Source organism: Hippichthys cyanospilos, chromosome 20 (genome assembly GCF_059441005.1).
Source record: "Hippichthys cyanospilos isolate Australia breed blue-spotted pipefish chromosome 20, RoL_Hcya_1.0, whole genome shotgun sequence".
Classification (NCBI taxonomy): Eukaryota; Metazoa; Chordata; class Actinopteri; order Syngnathiformes; family Syngnathidae; genus Hippichthys; species Hippichthys cyanospilos.
Genome location: NC_142388.1, coordinates 574,343 through 597,741, shown reverse-complemented (window position 1 = coordinate 597,741; position 23,399 = coordinate 574,343). Strand labels below are relative to the sequence as shown.

Below are 23,399 nucleotides of genomic sequence, written 5' to 3'. Positions count from 1 at the left end.
AACATTTCAAAGCGCAGAGAAGGATTTTTGTGTCAAGCTAACTTTGTAGAACATGCATTTTGACTTGATGGGCACTTTGTGAGCGTCACGGCACTAACATGTGAGCAAAGTGCGCTTTGGTCCAACAATGGAGCTCTTGTGAATGCGTGCTGAAGAGAAAGCTTGGCCCCTGCCAAGACGGCCGCCAAACGCACGCAACTATGCACTTTGTGTGTGCGTCCTGAGGGAGAAGAAAAATGGCATGGGGGGGGGGGGGGGGGGGGGGGGGGCACCGAGGTTGCGCTTAGCTCAGCGCTTTTTTACACGGGGCCTTGATAAAAGCGTGTGTTTGTTCTCCGGGCCTGGACACTTGTCGGGGAGATGCCCTTGTCATAGGAAATAAGCAATGTTAACTTTTTGGGGGGTTTTTGTTTTATAACTAAAAAAAAAAACAAACAAGGGTACAAAACAAAAAAAATCAAACTTTTTGGTTTCAATGATGTATACAAAATAAAACAATCACGGCGAGTTCTTTTAATGAACAAAATTAGGGCAGAACTACAGTTCCACTCCAGTCCTGTAGGTTGCGATAGTGTACAATACAAGGCAATGACATAAAATACGTGAGAATAAGTCAAGCGTTTGTGCTCAAGTGGTGTGACATTTCCAGGAGTTGGTTAATCTATTTATTTATTTATTTGCGAGCATTTGTTTTGAGATCATTTCAATATCTGTTGAAATCACAACGATGCCATCCGTTATTCCACTTTAACTCTTTTTTTTAATCATATTATTGTTGACTAGAATCCATTTCTTAAAGCCTCCTTATCACTAATTCATGGTCACCAGCAAGCATTTTCAGGACATGCTCGCAGATGAACGAGGACATTGCGGGTCTTTTTTTTGTGTGTTGTCCTGTTTTTCCCGCATTTTTTCCAAGAGGATACTACGGGCTGCAAGAGGATGCCAGAGTTTGCGGACAAAATGGCAAGGCAAAGGTAAGCTACCATTAGCGTATTAGCATGACGTATTAGCATGGAAAGTGCTGCATTGATATATATTAGCATACCAATTATGACCATGTTCAGACTGGACAGTATCAGACTGGGAAACATGTTTAGTTTCGTTTTTTTTTTTTTTTTTTTAGATAGAACTGTTTGTGTGTTCCGTGATGATCTTGCTTTATGTGTTCTCGTATGCTAGCAGTCACTAATGAGAAAGAAGACCTGACCAGACAACGTTCGCGTGTTTAGTTGTCAAGATGCTTTACTTCACGTATGCGTGCCTGTTTTATCAGTTAAAAATGCAAAACACATGAATAAAAAAATCCTTACCAATCTGCCTATTCTGGATGAAACTATCAGCATTTGAGCTCATTTAATTTGAAGTGAGTCCGAAAATTGTGGCACAAAACAACAGTCATGAGGTCTGGTCGACAGAGAGGGCGCGGCCTAAAATAATCATGATTTTTGTTAGCATACTAGCAGTCTGCCTTGTTTGCATGATGCCTACCTACGTTTGAACAGTTAAAAATGATTAAAAAAAACACATGATAAAATAAATCTTAACCAGTCTATTTAAGTTTGTGTTTTTGTGTTAGCATAACATCTGTTAGCATTAGTTAGCCAACTTGCTAGCATAAACAACACTTTTAAAATGAAGTCTGGTTTACTGACAGGGCGTGGCGTCGAATAATCCTAATTTTGGTTCAAGCGTGCTAGCACGCTAGCATGCTAGCACCGGCAGCTAATTGCAAATGAAGATTGACACTGCTCGCTTGCAAAAGAACTTCCGTAAGCAGCGCCAACATGCAAGATTGTTTTAATTTGATTTACAAAGCTCATTATTCAGCACGGCTACATGGCAATTAGCGTAATGTGAAGCTCACGCACGCCTTAGCGCGTTGCGTCGGCGGGCGGGCGCTGATGTCATCGCTCCTCGTGTCGCCAAACCTGTAGAACCGGGATCGCCGTCAGCGCCGCGACATGCGCTCGTAAATACACGCGCGATACGTAAACAAAGGCCTGGAACGGACAATGTTTTCCAAACTTCTCTTACGTTCACCGAGGCTTATGATAAGAGCGGAGCAGACCAGGCGTTGCTCTAAATGCAAGTTGTTTTAACCTAAAGGAAATAGACGCTTCACTGCTTCTTCCTGACACGTTGAGGTGATAAAAACAGTCTGCAAATATGAGCTGTTGTTGCCGCATTTCACTCTCAAACAATGTTTTGAAGGCTGAGTGGATATCCTGTTTTCGCAGCGCCTACCGCTCCCGAAATAGCAGAGCCGCGCTTGCTCTTATCGCGTCCCGGATTGTTGCGCAATCGCTCCTGAAGACACCCGATTAGCACCGTTAGCGACATTCATTTTCTTTTCATCTGAAATGACTTTTTGATTTGAAGTCAAACTTCAAATGTTGGATGATGATATTTGAGCTCCTTTTTTTTTTTTTGCTGATCTGTCACTCTTCATTCTTCAGCGCCCCTTGCTTGAAAAAGTTTGGACCCCTCATTGTTGGTGTTTGTTAAAAATCGGTACACATAAGAATCAGGATTCTTATTCACCATGAAACAGAATGGATTTAAAATGTCCCAAAATGGATATGATGCTCCGCATGTTTTCGTGAAAAAAAAAAAAAAAAAAAAATCACTGACTCGAATGGAATCATTCTCACTTTAAAATCGATTCCAAATTGAATCATAGAGCCAAAAATGGGAATCTTCTCAAATCACGAGACGCTCAAAGTTTCGGTACGGTATTGGCATCTAAATTGCTATTTGCTGTGGGTTTATCCGCGCGGCGATTTGTGCCGGTATCTATGGTGGCTAGCCATTAGCTCTGTTAGCTGCTTTGTAGCGATAAACACATTGTGATGGCGATAACATGTGCTCCACTTGCGCAAGCTGTGTCAACAAAACACGCACGCACATGCACACCCAGCACATTACTTGGCAAGAATTCTTATCGACGCGCACATACGTACGTGTGTGTGTGTGTGTGTGTGTTGGTATGTGACAAGTATGCTCATAACGAGCAGCTGCTGCTGTGCACGCCCTTAACGGCGCAAGGGAAGCCACGCTCCACGGATTCCGGGCGTGCGCTCCCAAAATTGGCTCATGGGGGGTGCACTTGTCCGGGTCAAGGCCAAAGGTCACGTCGGGGACGGCAGCGGCAAAACGCCATCTTTCGGCGGCTTCGGGCCGCAATGCCTTAAAGGCGGCCCTTTGTGGCGGGATCACACGGAACTTGTCCGGTAATCTTCAAAGCGATTCCTGGGAAAGAAGCTAGCGGTGATTGCATGGACTGATACTGTAAGGACTCGTACCTGAAACCCCCACGATCACAAGCTGATTGTTTACGTTGCTGCCATTTGCCTCCCCAAAACCCTTAAGGGCAGCGATGGCTATTTAACTAGGGCCAACCCAAATGATTAAATGAGGAGCGGAACCGGAACGGTAGAAGATCTGTAAAGACGCACATTTTCGGACGTACTCCTTGCGAGTAAAAGCCCTTTTGTCTTCCTTCTTGAGTTTTTTTTTTTTTTTTTAATGTTATTCAATGTTATTTTCCGTCCGAAAACAACAGATGATGTGCAAGCACAACCAATGTGCAAGACGTGACGTGCCTCGGAAATCCCAATGTCCCTCTGAGCTGCGCGGCCTCGGGCCGATTGCGAACCTCCCGCTGTACGCAGAGCGCGAGTCTTCTGCCAAGCGCAAAGCGTTTGCTTCGATTGTTTGTTTTGATTCCCTCCCTCCCTCGGCGTTGGCGTCTTTCAAACAGGAACGCCGAGTAACAGTCGTCTTTAACCGCGTTAGCAATGTAAACGCCGGCAGCGGCCTGCGGGGGGGACGGGTCAAGGTCGCTCGGGCGGGGGGGGGCGGCGAAAGACAAGCACCTGTCCGACCAACTGTCCGAGACGGACGGCCGTGGGAAAAATAGTTGCGCCGCGAGGAGATGGCTCGCTGGCTACATTTAGCGCTAGCTACATGTGCCAAATGCTTTTGTGAGACAACTGAGCACAATGACTTGAACCGCGATGTGTTTTTGTTTTGCTCTTATCTTCAACACGTGACTGGCGTGGCAGCTCCAAAGGTACACTTGTCATAAACCATTCACTCATTTCGCTAACCGCCATCCTGTCAACCACTGCTGTATCGCTCTTTTTCTTAATCATTAAAAAAAAACTAAATAACGGAATGTCGCGCACGTTTTAGCTTGCGGGCCGCATAGAGGAAAATCTATCCTCAAATGGGCTGGACTGTTATTATTTTAAAACTGTCACTCACTCTTAAAACATTCGTATTACTATTATTACTATTGATTTATTTCAAAAAGGCAGCTCGTTTGTATACATGACAACATCATGTCGTTTGACAGCCCCGTTATCTTTTTGTCCCGTCTTTGTCGGGGCCGCCGGATGGACAAAAGAGCGCGAGTGTTCCTTTTGGCAGCGGCGAGGTGACAAATTTGAGTCAGACAATGAGAAACGGCGACGGGCTTTAATGCTTTAATTGTTAGCGAAAGGATGATGATGACCATCATCATCATCATCATCATCATCCTTTCGCTAACAATGGCGAGGACGCAAGAAGAAGGGCGGTAGTTTTTTGGCACGCGTGGAAGTGCCCAGATGGATCCCAGCAGGCTGCGCTCGCCGCACGCACGCACGCTCAGAGGCTGGCCAGGTCACCCCGGGACACGCGCCCCATAAATCCGCTGTGACGGCTCGTCTCTTCTGAAAAAGCGCGGCGTCCTCAAAGACTTGGGCACGCCGCCGGCGAGCACTGCTTTCGCTTGCTAGCGCTAGTTTTGCATCTCTAACCGCACGAAAGCAGATAGAGAAAGCCACCTGTAATTGGCTGCTCACAGACTGCGTGCGCAGCCAAGTAGAGACTGCGGATACAGCTAAGCTAACATTAGCATGAATACCGCTACGTTAACTTTGGCGTTTGTCGCCAGTACTCGCCATCGATCTCGATTTACAAAAGCAGATAATGAGCGGCGCCTGTAGTTGCCGCTCTGAGACCGAGGGAGCGCCTCAGCCGAGTGGAGGTGGTGGATACGGCAAAGCTAACGTTAGCATTTGTTGGGGTCTTCCTTCTGTTCCGGCCGTTTATTTCCATAGGCGTATCGGGGGCCGCCGAGTGAGCGCCGCGGCCAAGCGTGCGCACGGCAAAGCTAACGTTAGCGTTCGCCGGGAGCTTTTTGCTAGTACTGGCCGAAGAAGGTGTCCTTATTATTATTTTTCTGCCCTTGTAAGCTGAAATGTTGGATTGCGCGACGGAGTCGAAAGCAAGCGGCGCAGCGTCTACTTGGGCTGCCGTGCAGACAGGCCGGCAAATAGACTCATGCAAATGGGGAAGCGCAAATCGAAGCAAACATTTGGCGGCGCGCGTGTTTACCCGCGCGTCTGGCCGGATCGGAGGCGCGGAGCCAGCGCAGGGCGTCCAAGACGACGGGCGCCGCCATGGCGACAAAGGAAGACCTGGCCGCGCGCGGCCCGCCGACCCTGCTGGCGCGCTGATTGGTGGACGGCGGGAGCTTTGTTGCCGTGTGGACGCGAGAGAGGCGTGCGAGCGTTGCCGTGGACGCGGCAGCTATCTCAGCAGTCCTGTCAGCCGCGATTTACACGGGCAGACTCTGAGCTGATCTTTATGCCCCTGACACCCAATGTGTGTGTGTGTGTGTGTGTGTGTGTGTGTGTGTGTGTGTGTGTGTGTGTGTGTGTGTGTGTGTGTGTGCGTGCGCGTGACGTGTGTGTAGGTGTTCGTGTGTGTGAGCGCGCTGACTGAGAGCGTTTCGAGCACTTAAATTGATTTCCATAATTCGGCCATGAAGTCCAACTTGTCTTCTACTCAGCACACTTTGCCAAGGCTGTTTTTTTCCCTCTCAGCTGAAATGAAAACATGGATTGAGATGGCGGGAGGAGCGTATCGATTGGAAATGTCGCGAGCGAGCGAGCGCCATTTTAGGTAAAGGTGTGTCATTTCTCCAGATGGACCCATATGTTTCTTCAGGGCAGATTATTAGTAGTCACTCAAGGATGTCAATAAGCGATTTTTACTGCTGGGAAAATGAAGCCTCATGAGCCTCTCGCTCCTCCAGATGGCGCCGCAGTGGAAATGTAATACATTTAGTCTTTATCTTAAAACTAAGAGCACCATCGAGAGGAGTAAAAAAAAAAAAAAATGCCAGAAACCCCCAAATATTTCATCATTCTTTTCAACAAAAGAAGCAAGCAGACCGAACCATCGTCCGAGTCCGTCCTTGTTCACACGCGGGAAAATGACTCCAACCGAGATGATCATGTACAAGTTATGGTGTCTCCATCTGATTTAATTAGGAGTGCGCCGGTTAAGAAACACGGAAAAGAAAAAAAAAATTGTGGTCTTTTCCAACCCTAACCCTACACACAAACCTAAACTTGGCGAAACACGGATGCTGCGCAACTTCAGGTATTCATGGTAAAATGATCTTGAGCTGCGTCGCGAGGAAAAATGTTACAATGAGGAGGCATTCACTTTCCGTTTACAATGTGGGACATCTGAAACACATTTAAGGGGCAACAAATATACTTAAACTTATATATAACGAGCAAACCTTGCAATTGATTCTGTTTTGCGATAGTTTTGACATCGTTGCCAAAGGTGCATCTCATACACGCTAAGATAGAAAATACCAGAATTTAAACCTAAAATCAAGGACGCGTCTTATACAAAGTTTGGATGTGTTGTGTGGGAGTGGCCAAAAGGCAGACGCCGCATTCAAGTCTGCCGGGATTGGATGCAAGTTGGAATTGGTATCTCAGTAAAAATAAAGGAGATGAGCTCATCAGCGTGAGTGATAAACTGGCCCCGGCGCGTGCCGTCTGGTTCTTTTGGACCCCCCCCCCCCCCCCCCCCCCCCCCCCCCGCCTCGCAATGAAAAGAAAAGGCGCGGGCACCCAGCTAGTGCGCTAATTAAAGCCAAATGGATGCAAAGCTTGCATCAGAACAGAATCAGTCAGCCCTTCCACGTTGTCCTCACCAGAAGATTAAAACAAGCCCTGTGACACAAATCTTACGCTCTTGTTTTTTCTTCTTCTTTGATTAATCTTTCCATATTCTTTAAATAAATAATGACTTACAAGATAGCGTTGGGATGAAGTGAGCACAATTCATTTCATGATGAAATGGGGCAAACTCTTCTCCGAGTGTCTGATGTGCGGAGGCACCTCCTATTTTAGATTTTTTGACGCCCTCATGTGACAAAGCCAATACACGCATAATGAACAGTAGCCGCATGAAATCAAACGATATAAATCAATAAAATGTACTCGAATGGACATCATTCAAATATTTCTTTTGCATTTTTTCCCCAGAGCTATTAAACGCTTTAAAAAACAACATACTGACATATCAAACTCAAGGCCCGGGGGCCAGATCTGGCCCGCCGCATCATTTTACGTGGCCTGCAAAATGCCGGCTAGCCCTTTAAGTTTCTGGCTAAAATACTAAAATAATACATTTGAAAGACACGAGCTCTTCGAACACCACTGTTGGCGCGGTTTTATTTTAGTCATTGAAAAGACAGTTTTCCCCATGCTGTCATCGCCAAGGGTCAAAAGGTCAATCATCGTTGGTCAGTTGTACTGCCCCGTAGTGGAGAAAACGCGTTATTGCGCTTTGCAAAAAAGTTGCATTCGACTCAAGGGAGTGGCGATGCGATACTTTCTTGACTTGATGGCTGCGTTCATGTTTTTCCCCATCGCGGTGGGTGATAAATAAAGAGCGTTGAGAGAAAAGCTAATCGCGACTCGGCGAAGGTCGCTCGATTCCAAAGCGTGCCGATGATAAGAGACGTCTGCTTTGGTCTTTGATGGGCCCCGACAGACAGCGCGCGTGCGAACAAAGCAGACGAGCGAGCCGACAAGCTGGCAGACTTGCCGGTGTTTGACGTTTGTCTACAGTCTAGACTGCCGGCCAGATCCTTCCCACTATTGTTGGGCCACCAGTGTGAAATGCTGCAAAACAGGAAACTATCTTTCGGGACAAAAGCGCGTGGATATTAACGCTGGGATTTGTTTCACTTGACTTGATATACTTCTAGCGGGGAAAAGCGACGTCATTCAAAAGGGCAACGATTCACATTCAGGCATTTTATTCATGCCTTTGTTTTGTTTTATTTTATTTTAACGTATCCCCAAACGTGGCTCTTGTTGACCAGACAATGAATGAGCTCATCGTGAAGTTCGCGGGAGAGCAATTCCCCTGAAATGACCCCGCTTTTGTATTCCGTTGTTTCTTCTGCCATCTTGTGGCTAATAGAAGAAGTACAATGCCCAAAAAGATCAATTGCATTTACATTATGTGAAGATAATACTCCCAACTTCTAAGAGGTACAAAATAGGTCATCACATAAGTTATCGAAGACAAAGTTCGACCCTGTATCGATAGTGTCTACGCATTGGATTTTATTCTTCCACCCAATAGATGGCGGTATAATAAACTATGTTGCTTGTTAACGCAACAAGCTTTACACGCTCTTCCCGGATACCGTCGCTGATCACGTGACCCTCTCTCGTTCCTCCCCAGTCTGTCCTAGTGCTTAGCGTTTGCTGCTAGCTGCCTGCTTGCCAACATTTCAGCCCCCTTCACGTCCGCTTGCCGTCGAAGGTCCAGTCATGGAGATAGGAGCAGAAATCAGCAAAAAAATAAGAGTGAGTAGCGCGAGCGCACGCGACAAGTCGACGTTCACATTGCGGAGAATTGCTCAAACGCGGCGAGTTGGCCGAACGGCGACACGGCGGTTTGATGGCCGCCCGCGTCTTCGTTGTTTGTCAACAAGATGGAGGGAAGGAACGACCCGTGCTAAGCTTTGTAACCCGCCTCGTGTTGTGCTACTGTTTGCAGGCTGCTATTAAAGGCAAACTCCAAGAGCTCGGCGCATACATTGGTAAGTCGTCGAACATTGGGCCTCCCTTTACGACGGTCGTATGTCGAGGCGGCATCGATCGTCGCCTCCGCTTTGTGGTACAAATTTGTCTTGAGAATACTTAATGCTTCGCGACTGGGATTGTCCTTGTGCGTATTAAAGCGCACGTCGTGTTTAAAAAGGTACTTTGATATGTTAAAGAGGAAGTCGACACTTAAATGTTGTCGCCGTCGCTCGAGAATGACGTCACCGATGCGCAGGGAACGACCATGGCGGCAATTTTAATTGGGGGGTAATCTAAAACGTTTTTATAAAGAACTATAGTGAAAATGCACACAATTTCATATACAAACACAGTGTATCCCAGTAGATTTTGTTTTCTGGCATGAAATTTCTCACATTAAAATGATTAACGATCTGTGTTCTTGAGCCCGATTACATCCCTGTTGGTAAATAGAAGGAAATTAGAACTCAACATGACAATGGGCACTTTTGTTCTCTAACTATTATGCCATGTAATGAAAACAGTAGTAGAAACGCTAAAGAAGTAGTACTCTAGTTATAAGCACATTTTTGGGTGATTACCACCTGAAGTCCATAAATATGGTACACATGGAGAAACAAGGACAAATGTAATCCCACAAATAAAAGACACACTTTTCCCCCAAAAAACAGGGTTAAAAGTATGAGTGTGTCCTATAAATTTCTACTTAAAAATGTGTATTTTTCCATCGCTCGTATTCTTACTCACTAGTTACTACTTACGAGTTCCGCTTTTGCCTTCGGTAATTTCACTCGCCACGACAAAGCGTTGGTCTTTTTCCAGATGAGGAGCTCCCGGATTACATCATGGTGATGGTGGCCAACAAGAAAACGTCCCAGCAGATGGCTGACGATCTCTCGCTTTTTCTGGGGAACAACACCATCAAGTTCACAGCCTGGTACGATGACGTCAATTGTTTTTCTATGTTTTTCAATTGTTTTTCTATGAGTGCTCCTGCTTGATTCATTATAGGCTGCACGGCGTCCTGGAGAAGTTAAGGACCGTTGCAGTGGGTAGGTCGCGCACCAAACTTTGTGGCTGTGGGATACTTGATGGTGGCTTCACGTCAAATCACGCGTTGGCTGATGCATTGTAGAGCCCGCGCATGCCAGACATGAGCAGCAGTCCATCAGCGGCGCACCCGCCGCCAGGACGGAAGACGACAAGGCCGACTCCCGCTCGGAGAGGGCAGAATCACATGACTCCGTCCATGAAAACAGGTTAAGTGAACGGTTAAGCCCCCTGGAAAGAGGCTCTTGCACTATAATGAGTAAAAGATCCCCGGAGCCGTCGCATCTCTCTAGATTCGATAGTACATGATAAAGATTGGGCACCGTATAGGATGCAAACATTTCTTTGCAGTCTCTTCTGTTCGCTTATTTAAAAAATAAAAGGAAATGCAGTTTGGCAATGCGAACCCCTTTAGTAAAGGCAGCACCGTATTTCCCGCCAGGAGGGTCAGCGCGGAAAAGTGCTCTTCCCGCCTGACGTCGGCCGTCAAGCCCCTGATGGAGCTCCTCCCGTCCGAGGCGGTCATCGACATCAAGCCCGAGACGGACGACGACTTCGGCGAGGACCCCGTGGAGGCGGCCGCCGCCCATAGGGGAGCCCGCGGCGCCGCCGGGCGGCCTTCCATGGAACTCTACAGGCCGGGCCAGAGCAGGCTGAGCAATGCGGCGCGTTCGGCTGACGGGAGGCATCAGGAGAGCAGGAGCGGCAGAAGCTCCAGAGGTGCCGCAGCCAAGGTAATGGCGCTTCTCTTTTATCTTATAGATAGAAAACACATCTTTTCACAAAAAAAGCTCATTTTTTTGGTCTTTCTCTTCTTGGGCTTGGTGTCAGTCAAATTAACCTATTTTCAAACGATGATTACTAAAGAACGGAATAAGGTAGAACTTTACTTTCTTTTTCAAGGTAAAGAAAGGATTCCAATCTTTCATGTAGTATGTCTACATAGTCGTACAATACAATGTTCTGTCGACCTTGAAAGATGCGTGAAAATGCTCGAAAGCGGCTGGCACTCTAGGTCTTGCCTTTGCAGATAACGTTACTTGTGGGTTTTTTAAAGGCTCTAGCGCTGACTGTCACATCGCTGGAAGACTTCTCACTTAAAATACATATTTTACAGGGTAAAATTAAATTTGGCTCTCCCGACATGGCATCTGTAAAGCTGAAAATGAAAGTGCTGCTTTGGGTCGAATGAAACAACGTAGCTCATTGTTTTCTCTTTTGTCGGCCAGGAAATGAGGACATTGTCAACCGAGCAACATGAAAAATAGTTGAATACATCAGATATTTATCAGGGAAATTCTTCAAAAATAACATTGGTCCAAACGTAGCAATAAATGCCTTGCACTAGTAGAGGACATGTCGTTTAAGTGAAGTGACCTCGACAGCTGCACGATGACTGGCACGCCGTAGAAAACGCTCGTCCGCCTTCTGCAGGAGGAGTTTTCCCGGAAACGCAAGGCGCCCGTGGTGAGCTCGGTGGTACGAGTCAACCGCGACTCGGACGAGGAGAGCGACGACGTGGACGACGAGGACGAAGACGGCGGCCGCGGCGGACGGGGCCTGTCCAGTCGAGTCTCGCTGCCGTCCAAACCGGAACGAAAGTTGGTCTCCTTTTCTCTCGGTGTCATTTTTGCTCCGGTGTCTCTTCTGACTGGTTAAAATGCCTTTTATTAGTTGTAGACATTGCAGCGGCTTCTTCTTGGAGCGGTTTGCCCTTATCCGTTCCGTTGTGTTATTTCAGGCCGTCCCTCCCACCAGCCAAGCAGGCCAACCGGAATCTGATCCTCAAAGCCATCTCTGAGGCGCAGGACTCCATCAGCAAGACCACCGGCTTCCCGATACGTACGTTCTGTTGCACGCCACCCGACCCGCACGTTCCTCTTTTTGACCGGTGTCCGCGTCACCCGCAGTGCCGCAGAGGCAGACGCTTCCCGTGGCGCCGCGGGCCCGATTATCCCGAGACGAGGAAATGTCGGCGGCCATCCAACTGGTGCAGCAGCAACTGCACGCCGCGCCTCCCGGGGCGCAGTCGTACACGCCGCAAGAGCGGCCCGCCGCAGCTCTCGGTACTTACTACCTGCGTTTTTTTGGGAAAGGCGTGGAAGCGTTTGTTTCCTATCTTCTTTTGGAAAGGGGGATGAATCTATCCTTCTTTCCAATTAAAAAAAAAATACAAAAGTTTCAGTTGCCGCTGTAATGGAAAATAAGTATTAGTTGAACATTTTAGTGTTCATTGACCACCTAGTTTTGTTTTGAACACAGACCCTTTCAGATAGCATGCATGGGAACTGAACTGTCTGTGTGGCTAGAATGACGACCTTGACAATATTGCGACATGTTGCATAGCTCGTGGTTTCTGCCTCTAATGACTTCTACTCCGGGCTGGTTTTCCTCTTGTAGGCGTTCACTGCCGTGTGAGTGAATCCAAATCTTCACTTTGACTTGTAGGACACCGCCGCTGTTCCGTTAAACTTGACAGTAGTCAAACTCCAGAGTCGTCTTGGTAGCACTCAAAATGACGATGTCAATTTCTGTGACGTTCGCCCCCAGCTGCGGCCCCGTCCGCGTCATCTGATTCGGCACGGCGCGACGATAGAGACGGGACTGACGACGGTGAGTGTTTTATTTTATCCGGATTCTTTTTTTTTAAGCTCTCATAGTTCCCCGAATGCCAAGCAGCTGTGAGCCATCTGAATCTCAGTCGAGGGCGCCTCGACGGAAACCGGGCTCCTGTTTGTGCCTTCTCCTCTCATCGAAGACTTGTCTTTATTATATATTTTTTTTCTTCAAATTTTGTGTGAGAGCTTTGTTTTTTTTTTTTTTTGTCCACAAGTTCCTGTGATCGCCTGGCGACCGATGGATTCCGTCGTTCCATCAGTGCCATTTGTGCTTCCTCCCTAGGGAGCGACGACACCAAGCATTTCGACACGCGCTCCTTCATCGTGAGTCGACCGCCGCTGGAGGAAAGCGCCGGTCGGCAGCAGGAGCACAAGCGCAAGGACGAGCCCGCTTTGCCGCGCACCGTGCAGGCCAGGTGGCCACACCCGCAGATCCTTAAAAACAATTCTTGTCAATTTTGCCTTTCCTGGCAAAAATAAACTTCCGACTCCACGTTTTTTGCAAGTACTTGGACTCTGCCTCAGGTTTGAGTCTTGCCTTCTTTTCCGACAGCAAGGAGAAGGAAAGCTCCTCCAGCCCCAAGTTCATCGTGACGCTGGAGGGCGTCCCGAGCCCGCTGGGGAACCTGGCCGACTCCGAAATGGAACTGGACGAGGTCAAGCCCGCTCACGGCGCAAGGTCCAAAGTCGGCGTCCTTCAAAGGCTTCGCGCAGGCTCGTCGCTGGAAGCCCTCCAAATGCACTCTATGGACACCTCATTTGGTATGCGCGCACGAGATGTGATAAGAGAAGCCAACCCAAAATTCTGCAATTATTAGAATCACAAAATGATGGTACTGTTCGACGCGTTCTGTGCATCCTAAACGGATGCATACTATATCAAATCGATATACAGTATAACATGATTTTAAGCCTTTTAAATGGCATGAGATTCCTTATTTTGCATTTGAATGAATGTTATTCAAACGTGGAAAAAGATTGGTCTGTTTTGAGTTATGCGGTTCAGTCAACTCCTCCCAAAAGGGGGATTGAAAATGAGGGGGGGGGGGGGGGACAACAACAAGAACGCGTACTTGAAGCTTCAAATGTAAAGAAATCCAAATGGCAATAACCAATCTCGCCTAAATACTAAAACCTCCTCAACCCGACCAATTAGGTCTCACCTGATAGGCCATTACCTGCCCATTCGGTCGGCAGCTCGCTGAGATCCGAATCCTGTGTTTAGTCATGTGGGGCCGAATGCAAATAAGAGCTCTGTCAATTCACTCAACATTTGTGGAGAGTATGTTTGTCGATACCGTAGGGCTCTACCCATTTGTCCGTTGAGGTGCGCCGGAAATCTCTGACTGCTTTCTCCTTTGGCACTTGTTTGAGCAGAGGACGCCATGGAAATGGAGATGTTGGACATGGACTGCGCGCCCTCGAAGAAGCAGAAAGTGATGGAGCGCTGCAAGTTCTGGCCGGCGTGCAAAAGCGGAGACGACTGTCCTTATCATCACCCGACGAGAACTTGCAAGTCGGTGCTTCTCTCAAGTACAAAGGCGCGCGTTCCAGACGCCGGCGTGAAAAATTGCAAATCCACGTGTGCGTTTGCGGCGCAGGACGTTCCCCGCGTGCAAGTTTGCCGACAAATGCCTTTTCATCCACCCCAACTGTAAATACGACGCCAGGTGCAGCAAGCCCGACTGCCCCTACACCCACGTGAGCCGCAGGGGTACGGCGGCCCCGCCCGCCAGGCCAGGTGCTCCGCCCGAACGTGCCAGCCCCGGCGTCCTGTGTTGCTGAAACACTTTTTATTTTATTCCCCCCCAAGCAGTGGCGCCAGCGGCGCAGACAGCGAGCATGTGCCGCTTCTTCCCGCAGTGCAAGAAGATGGACTGCCCTTTTTATCATCCAAAGGTAACGTCCATTTGATTTCTAGAACACGTTACAAAAGGGAAGGAAGAAATACGAAGAAAACAGACCAAGAAAAGGATCATCAATGCGGTCCCGTGCTTAAAAGGCGCTTTTGTTTCGCTCGCGCATCCCGGCAGCCGTGCCACTTCGCCAGCCAGTGCAAGCGAGACGGCTGCACCTTCTTCCATCCGGCCGCGTCCGTGCCCCCCAGACACGCCCTCAAGTGGACCAAGACGCAGAGCAGGTGGCCGCAATTTTCATCTCCGCTCTTGTCGCTGCAGGGCGGAAACCTCGCACGTTATGTCCCACCGTTGTCGTGTGTCCCCATTACCGGTCAGCGGCGTTTGCTAATGCAAGCAAGACAATGTTTTATTTTCTCTTTTTGGAAAAGCGAGGATTCCACCCAACAGCGACCGTATGCATCGAGGCCGCCCCAAACTTAACAGCGCTGACTAAACATTCTCTTTCTGTTTCTCGCAGCTAATGAAGTTTCGACATTACTTTGAGAAATGTGCAGCTGTTTCGTCAACACTTTGGAGTATGTTGTGGTCGCTGTTGTTAGTTGTGTTTTAAAAAGAAAAAAAAAAAAACTTTTGTAAGATTTTTCTTGTCTTTTTTTTTTTTTTTAACCAAAGCTGTCAGGTCATTAAAAATAATGGCTGCAATGAACACGCGCTCTGTCTTCATAAAACCTCTTCGAGTTGCATATGTTGCTTTTAGGGATCCCTTTGGTTGAAAGGAAGAAAAGGTTCGGAAAAGTGAGCATTCATTTTTTATTTATCAACCTCACTTTAAAAGCAACGAATGCAAAGGTGACGCCATTTTATTTCTTCCGTTTTCTGTAATGCCATTCTTAATTCTAAAACATTGTTTGTGCGGGCTTATAAGGAGACCCTTATTGTTTTATCTGCTGTATTTAATTTTTTTTCCGTGTGTTTGTGTAAATCAAGAATTCAAACTTCAATTGAACTTGAATGCGCTCCTTGTCTTTTGCGCCAATTCTTCTCTCAATACAGTTTCTTGCAGATTTGAATTTGAACAAGCGGACGTGTCAGTTGTGTCTGTATTTTCTATACTGTTATAGTTCAGAATGTCTGTTTCAAAGTAAAGGTGAGAATTTGTATTTGTTATTGTTTCAAAAATGTCTCAAATACCCATACAAAAGAAGTTATTTGATATTCCTAACACAGAACTGTACTCTTTACAGGTTTAGCGATGTTAAGCTAAAGTGAGCTTTCTGGGTCACCGCATTGGGCAGCGGCGAGTAGAGGTGAGCTCGATCTGCCCAGCAACCGGCTAAAACGGCCATTTAAAAAAAAAAAAAAAACAGTCTATTGTGCACCGTTTTCGTGACATTTTAGAGATAAAATGGTAACGTTACTGAAAGTATAAATCTTTTCTCTTCGAAGTTAGCGGTGGTGAGCCTCAGCTTTTTGGCTATCAGAAGCCCACACCAAATAGGTCAAGTCGTCTGAGCTGCGCAACAGCGCTGCCCTGTGTTCAAGCAGCGCAACTACAACAAGCACACTTTTCCACCAAAAATGAACGTCGCTAGTCGCTGCTGACCCACAGAGGGCGCCAAAAATGTCCCCTCCTTCAAATTGTCTGGATATTTTTGTATTAGCGCCACCTAACGGACAACTTTCCTGATGCTCGGACTTTTGAATAGGAGAAAGTGCTTTGATAAAGTGAATTAGTGACCCCAGTCCACAAGCTGCTTGCACTTGTTCCATGCGTGTGTTTTCTCAATAAGCGGCCCCCTTTTTAAGGGGCTTTCCCAGCATGTGGGCGCTTTCAATACACACTCTTTGTTGAAACCGAGTGGGAAATGACACCTATGACCAGCTCAGTTCTGTCTAGAATGAAAAGAAATCCTTTGCTGTTGTCCAACACTTAAATTTTGTCTCCTTCCTTGCGTCATTGTTTGTGCAATGAATTAGTTTCCCTTGAGTATATCGGGAAAAGACCGCTCGTGTCCAAGCTCTTCGTTAAAAAAAAAAAAAAAAAAAATCCCTGTGATGATGGAACATGTTTTTGTGTAGGAGGGCTCTTCTTTCTGCCAAGCAAAGCTGTTTAGCTCCTGATTTTTTTTATTTTTTGTCACAAGAATATCATGTTCTCACTCTGCCGAACGCTACTTAGTCTGGTCGGCAAATGAAAAATTATTAACTTTATTTTGCCGTGGTTTTAAAAAAAAAAGATGAAATGTAAATTTAAATGAACTCAGTCAATGCCAGGGACGTCTTTTCACTTTTCTCTTTTTTTTAAGAGGGCAGGCATTCAATCCCAGATGCTGAAGTATCGACTTAATACTTATGTATCTGGAGATTAATTAAATCGATACTTGTAGCGCCATTAGGGTCCTTAATGGTACTACAAGTATCGATTTAATACTTAAAAGTATCTGGGATTGATTGTCTCATTAGTAGAGACAATGTTTTTCCGCCGAGGTGTTACATTAGCTGAATTTTTTCTAAGAGGTGTCCGTATTTAGATGGATTTTAACTGGTCTTGGATTTGACAAATATGTGTGTGTGTGTGTGTGTGTGTGTGTGTGTGTGTGTGTGTGTGTATATATATATATATATACACACACACACACACACATACATATTTGATGTGACATTTTGAGTGTACATATTCATAAGCAATAAATTCAATTCAGTTTGAAATATTTTTTTAAAAATGTACTAATTTTGAAGTTTGTCAAATAGACCCAAAGTCGTCATCGACGAGCTTGATTATTTAGTCACTAGATGAACTTGTTTGGGGGAGATGGACCCAGTTTGTCATGAGGAGTGTGAAATTTTTTGTAACCTTCTCTATGGCTGAAAAGTTACAAGTTTACTTGTATTCGAGTCGAATATGTTGCCGAAAGTTAAAAAAAAAAAAAAAAAGGCCACTTTTGTTCCTTTGAAAAGATGTTTTTGTTTTGTTTCCGCAAATATATGCAATGGGGGTCCTTGGAAATTTCGATTTCCAAAAAGGGGCCCCTGACTCGACAAAGTCGGAGGACCCCTTCCCTCCATTTCTCGAAACAGTTCGAGTATCGGCCGTGCGCGAAGGTTGCCGGTTCTGCTTTTTTTTTTTTTTTGAAGAGGAAGGGGAATGTCCCAGCTGGTGCTCTGCTGTTCTTTTGCCAATCTCGCAACAAGTGGGTGCTTTCTGTTGTTTTGCTGTACTTTCCTCATGATCTGCCGTTAACTTTCCACCGCCCCTTGCCTCCTCTTCTGTGAGCAGAAACCACATCAGAAGCTGGTAATTAGACCGCGGGCGAGCAAGAGAAGAGAGAGAGTGAGAGGAGGAGGAGACGTGAGAGAAAGGAACCGAGGTGAAGCGGAGCGTGGGCTCGCGGAGCGGCGCCCGGCGTCCTTTGCGAGGCCATGGCCCAGGGCTCGGACGGCAACCGCGCCGGCTACGGCTCGCCCTCTCCCGCCGCCGCGCAGGTAGGCTTGCGCGCGTCTCGCCTCGTTTTGTCCCCCCCCCCCCCCCCGGGCACCATTGGCCTTTGTCAAAATCAGACGTGTGATTGACACCAGAGTTGTCGGGAACACTTTGCAAGCGGCGGGCGGCGCGGTCGTCCGCTCGGCCCGGCTGGCGCTTTTTCCTTTTTGTTTTTTTCGTTTCTTTGCCTTCGTCAAGTCCTTGCGAAGTTTAGCGGCTGCGCTGTCCTGCCGCCGCACGGAGTCAAAGGACTCACCCGAACCAAAGCAACGCTCGCCGTTAACGACAAACTCGCGGGAGCTTGCTAGATTGCTTGAAATACTGTACCAAAATGTTCATTGATGAAATCAATTGTATAAGTCACTGGTGTCAAACATAGGGCCTGTTCTGGCTTTTTTTTTTTTTTTAAACTGCATCCTAATTAAGACTGATGGATGGCAAGAGACTGGCTCTTCATTTTAGGGACGCTACCTTTGCAGGGGAGGCACGTGCGTGCGTGCATGCAGGTGCGTTCAGTTCGCCGAAAGTCACACCTTCCCAACGGCTCATTCGGGTCGGTCGCATGACTAAAGGATGGCGTATTGTGGGGATAATTTGGACCCCTGCCCGCCCCCAGTTTTGCCATTAAAATTGAATTTTGGTTATTATAAAATAGTATGTACTTCCTATGTCCATAACATCCTGTACATAACTTCCTATGCATTTATTCTGAGAAGCTAGCAGTAATTTTGTTGTCTGCCTGCCTGCTCTGTAATGCTAGTCACGGTAGTCTATTGGTTACTCAATCAAATGAGTAAGTCAAATGGGTCAGCGAATGAGTTAATGAGTTCTTACCCCCCTCCCCTCACGATGCGCCCTCGCAGAGCTCGTCGGACGACGCCAAGAAGGTGATGCGGCGGGAGAAGAACCGCATCGCGGCGCAGAAGAGCCGCATGAGGCAAACTCAGAAGGCCGACAGCCTCCACCTGGTGAGACGCTAGCGCTTATGTTTACGCAGACGTAGCACGCAATGTTCTGTCGCCCTTGAAAGATGAGTCAAAATGCTAGATATAATAGGCACTTTGGAAGTTGCTGGATCCGATAATGCTTGGCACTGAAAGAGTTAGTTTACCCCATGTCTGTAATTCACTGCAACTGAAACACATGGTGATAAAGGTGTAACACCAAAACAATGCTAGCTAAAGGCTTTAATACGCAATCATGTTTATAAACCCGCATCTGAGGGGATGCAGGTGGAAGGAGAGTGCAATTAGCAGTCGTGCACCAGGGGGGACGGGACAGGAAAGAGAGAAGCTAGATGATGAAGAAAAAAAAATACCGGGGGGTGACAAGTATTAAGGCCTTGTCCCCAGCAGGGGCCATAGTACAGGCCCGCCAAAATGTTTGCACATACGTCACCACAAATCTGGAGACATACATGTCAAAAGGAAAAGAGTGCTATTGAACATCTGCAACTGTTACTGGTGGTAAACGACGCTAACTTGGAACTCAGCGCCCGAGTGACTTCCCCCCCCCCCCCCCCCCCCCCCCCCCTTATGTAACGCTACCTGACCATGTGGCGATGTGTCACGGCTTCTGCCGGGCGCCCGCTCGCTCGCTCGCAGTGTTTGCGCGAATAAATTAGCACGTGTGGGCATGGGCCAGTATCCAGCACCTCCCTTGCAAACTGCAGCGCGGCGACACTGCACAAAGCAACGATTCCGTCTTTGGCCTGTGACAATTTAGCTGGAATTTGTCAGCGTAGCGCAGTGACGGTCCTCTGCGGGGGGTTTTCTGTAGCATTTTTCAACATAGTACAGTAATGATTTGTGGATTTTTTTATATATATACGTTGTGGAATTTTTCAGCATAGCACAGCGATAAGTGTATTTAGATTTTTTTATATAAAGTGCAGAATATTTTTGTGTGTTTATTTTTTGTCGTTTGTTTAGCTTGCTCTATAGATAATTTTTAAGATAGCACAGGGATGATCAACTAAATTAAAAGATGTATTTATTTTTTATAGATGGAACTTTTCAACATAGCAAAGCGGTATTTGTACTTAGTTTTTCTTGTTTTATGGCTTGTTTCATAGAATGCCGAATTTTGAACATAGGACAGCGATGATTTCTATATTTTGTTTTTGATTTTATAGATCGCAGAATTTGTCATTATAGCGCAACGACAGTGTGCATTTTGACTTTGGTTTTTATAGATATAGATGATGTCGTTGTTTTTATAGCTTGTTTTACAGTTTGAGCATTTTTAACATAGCACAGAGATGATATCTTTGGATTATTTTGACAGATAGCGCCGCGACGTGTTGTGACGTTAAGTGTCGCTCATCAAGCGGGGGCCCGGGTTGCCCCACCGCTAAATAGGAAGGCGTATTTTCCCTCTGGCTGCTTTCCCGTCAGCCGCGTAGCGTTTCCTTTCGTCGGGCAGGGCAGGCCGGAGGGCAGACGCTTCTTGTAAAGGCGGCGGGCCCGCTCGCTCGCTGGCCATTTGGCCAAGTGACGCATACGTACGTCAGGGATTCGCCCGCAGCTCCCGCCCAGCCGCAGACAAGCGATGATAAAAAAGCTGCGGTTTGGCCGCGACCTTTTTTTTTTTTTTTAAACTAGGACCTGAGCGGAATATTTCTCCCACTCGGCAAGCCCTTTCACTCACTCACGCGTGCGCGCACTTTGATCTACTCGCTCGACGTCAAAGATGAGGCGGAAGTCACCTTTTGCAAAGCCGCCGTTGGGGAATTCTTCACCTTTTCCTGCTCGCGAGTCGTACCGACTGATAAGAAGCCCACAAAAGCCCAATGGATGATGCAATGTCATGCTACGCATGTCGCATCACTTCCTACGTTGTGCGCAAATGACAAGAATTGTCAAATAGGTTTTTTTGAATGAAAGTGACACCCTCGACTATTTTAATATAAAGCCACTTGAGAGCTGTAGTGCTAAACCGTGACCGTAGCGCTTCCTTTCCTTAGATCCTTCAAATTAAAAGCACCAGCAATATTATGGCAATAGGGCAGCAAACATATGAAGCGAATCTCCAAAAAAGAAAGAATAACAATCGCAAGGTCATTTACGGTTTCTGCTAATGTTGAGCCGATCCATTTTCAGAGATAGAGAAGTAGCGGGCGGAGCTACGCAGGCCTCGGGCGCCCTCCCGTGTCAGGCGGTCGAAAATAAGATGAAATGATATCGACCAAACTGAAAAAAAAGTCGGAGTCCGGAAAATACGGTAAATGAAAGCGTGTTCCGCCTCAGGACGGTTATTGTGGTCGCAGGCGTCACTTCTTGACTGATAACAGGAAGCGTGTGTGTGTGTGCGCATGTGCAGATAAACTGCGTGTAGGCTTGCCAACCCCCCGTGGCAATTGAGGCCAAAAAGTAAACGGACTCTCGGAGCCCAAATGTCGAGTCGCGGGGAAAATTGAGATGAGCGCGTTCGGGGCCAATCCACATCCAGAGGCTTCGCGTGCTCTTTGGCCAGACTTGCCACCTGCTGCGCACTTTTTTTTTTTTTTTTTTGCACGGCTCGTGGCAAGAGGCCCAATTTCCTCTGGTTTCTGCGCTACTCCAGTTTTTCAACCGAGTGTCGACGTTTCAAACATGACACAAATTTTGACCCATTGGCGTCTGGCAATTATGGCCTCCCGAAATAATTTGATGTGAAAGTAAGATGGTGCTCTTGGTACACGGGTGTCCAAATTTCGTCCCCAAGGGGCGCTATCCAGCATGTTTTCGATAACACCGTCCTCCAACACACTTAATTCAAGTGATCGGGATCTTTATCGGGCTTCTGCCGCATTTCCCGATGAGCCGGTCATTTGAATCAGGGGCGTCGGAGGATGGAAACATCAAAAAGATGAAGGGTAGCGGCCCTCGGGGACCCCTGACCTAACCTGTAACTCAAGGGTGTCCAAATGTCCCGGAGGGGCCCTATCCTGCATCTTTTTGCGCTTCCCTTCCTTCAACACGCCCGATTCAAATGATCGGGCTCTCGCAGCGCTAACTGATGAGCTGGTCATTTGAATCGGGCGCAAAAAGATGCAGGGTAGCGGCCCTCGAGGTTGCCCGTCCCCGACCGACCGGCGGCGACCCATCCCCGTTGTCCCCGCCCCAGGAGAGCGAGAGTCTGGAGAAGGAGAACGCGGCGCTGAGGAAGGAAGTGAAGCAGCTGACGGAAGAGGCAAAGTACCTGTCGTCCGTGCTGAGCAGCCACGAGGCGCAGTGCGCGGGCCTCACCCCCGCCGCCCCGGACTTCCCCTACCCGCCTCACCACGCCGCCGCCGCCTACCACCAGCACATCCCCGTGCCGCGCTACCAGCACTGAGCACACGGAGCGGAGAACTCTTAATCGCGACCCCCCCCAAACGCTCGCAAGGTTTGCTACGCCTCGAGCGCCCTGGAATGGTCGCCGGTCGGTCGCGGCGATTCCACAAGGTCCACGAATGCGGACGTTAGAAATGCCACAATTGCTTGGCCTTGAAGCAGAAAACGTGGTGTTCTGCGAGGCCCGATTCTAAGTCCATGTTAAAGAAAAGTCAGGATCGCTTGCAATGCCCCACCACTGCTGTTCCAAAAGCCTCAACAGTAAGTCCGAGTCTTGTGGAACACCACTTATTTTTTTAGCACGATCATAAGTCCATGCTCCAAATATGTCACAATTGCTTCCGATTAAAGAAAAAAAAAAAGTGGTGTTCCACAAGGCTCAATACTAAGTCCACGCTATAGATAAGTCAGTTGATTGCAATCTCCCCCCAAACAATGGGCGGAGTTTCGCAAGGCTCAGTCCAAAGTCCACCCCCCCCCCCAAAACGGTGGCGGCCCGCAATGCAATATAAACATTGCTATGAATATTTACTGTACGTGCACGTTTACATTTAAATTGGCATAAAAGCCATTGAGAAATTTGCGCGCGCACCCCCGGTATTTGATTGCAGGTTCTCTCAGGCCCCACGATGCATCTTGCTGGTAAGCGATTCTGTCCATGCGCAAGTGGAGCTGGCTTCGTATGCCAACCGCGACGGCGACCCCGTTTTGTTTACGCTGTCGGATGGAACTCTTGCAGATTTTGACTTGAATTTTTTTCCAATCCCTCTGTGACATTTGCTGTTTTCCATTATTTCTGCGTAAAACCATCAAAAGCTCAGGAGATTTTTTGGGTGTTTGTTTATGACCGATTTGATTGTTTGACAATGCGAATGTAAAGTGGAGCCAAAGCTTGACGAAAGGAGATATTTATTAAATGTTGGAACGCCTCATGTTTCGCGCCGCCGAGCCGAAATCCCGCCTCTGTTATTTGTCTTTCCAACAATCCGGACGCAATCTTTTCAAAAGCATTTTTGACAAAAAACATCTGTTTGAATGAATCTAAAACAGAAGACGCGAGGAACGTAATTGTCCTGGTTCATCCTCATCTTCCTTCCTTACCTCATTTCCTTCATCTTTGTGAATGCCTTCCTTCTTTTCCTCCTTATTTTCGCAGTGGATAAGAAAATATGCTC

At 47.4% G+C, this 23,399-nt stretch overlaps 2 protein-coding genes across 2 annotated transcripts; both read left to right on the top strand.

Annotated features, from left to right (window-relative positions):
- Nucleotides 1-660: 660 nt before the first annotated feature.
- Nucleotides 661-15,587, top strand: zc3h14 (zinc finger CCCH-type containing 14). The gene is given in 18 exon segments (XM_088403574.1): nucleotides 661-977; nucleotides 8,557-8,681; nucleotides 8,875-8,917; nucleotides 9,723-9,837; nucleotides 9,912-10,021; nucleotides 10,024-10,159; nucleotides 10,393-10,684; nucleotides 11,385-11,551; nucleotides 11,692-11,792; nucleotides 11,861-12,016; nucleotides 12,501-12,563; nucleotides 12,852-12,984; nucleotides 13,122-13,330; nucleotides 13,946-14,084; nucleotides 14,170-14,309; nucleotides 14,385-14,467; nucleotides 14,602-14,708; nucleotides 14,945-15,587. Coding segments are annotated over 17 exon segments (2,034 nt in total). The 5' UTR covers nucleotides 661-977; nucleotides 8,557-8,645; the 3' UTR covers nucleotides 14,949-15,587.
- A 13-nt stretch (nucleotides 15,588-15,600) lies between these two features.
- On the top strand, nucleotides 15,601-23,153 carry batf (basic leucine zipper ATF-like transcription factor). Its single transcript, XM_088403575.1, has 4 exons — nucleotides 15,601-15,734; nucleotides 17,705-17,910; nucleotides 18,772-18,876; nucleotides 22,016-23,153. Exons 2-4 carry the CDS (start codon nucleotides 17,848-17,850, stop codon nucleotides 22,223-22,225), a joined length of 378 nt encoding a protein of 125 aa, XP_088259701.1. The 5' UTR covers nucleotides 15,601-15,734; nucleotides 17,705-17,847; the 3' UTR covers nucleotides 22,226-23,153.
- The last annotated feature ends 246 nt before the right edge of the window (nucleotides 23,154-23,399 follow it).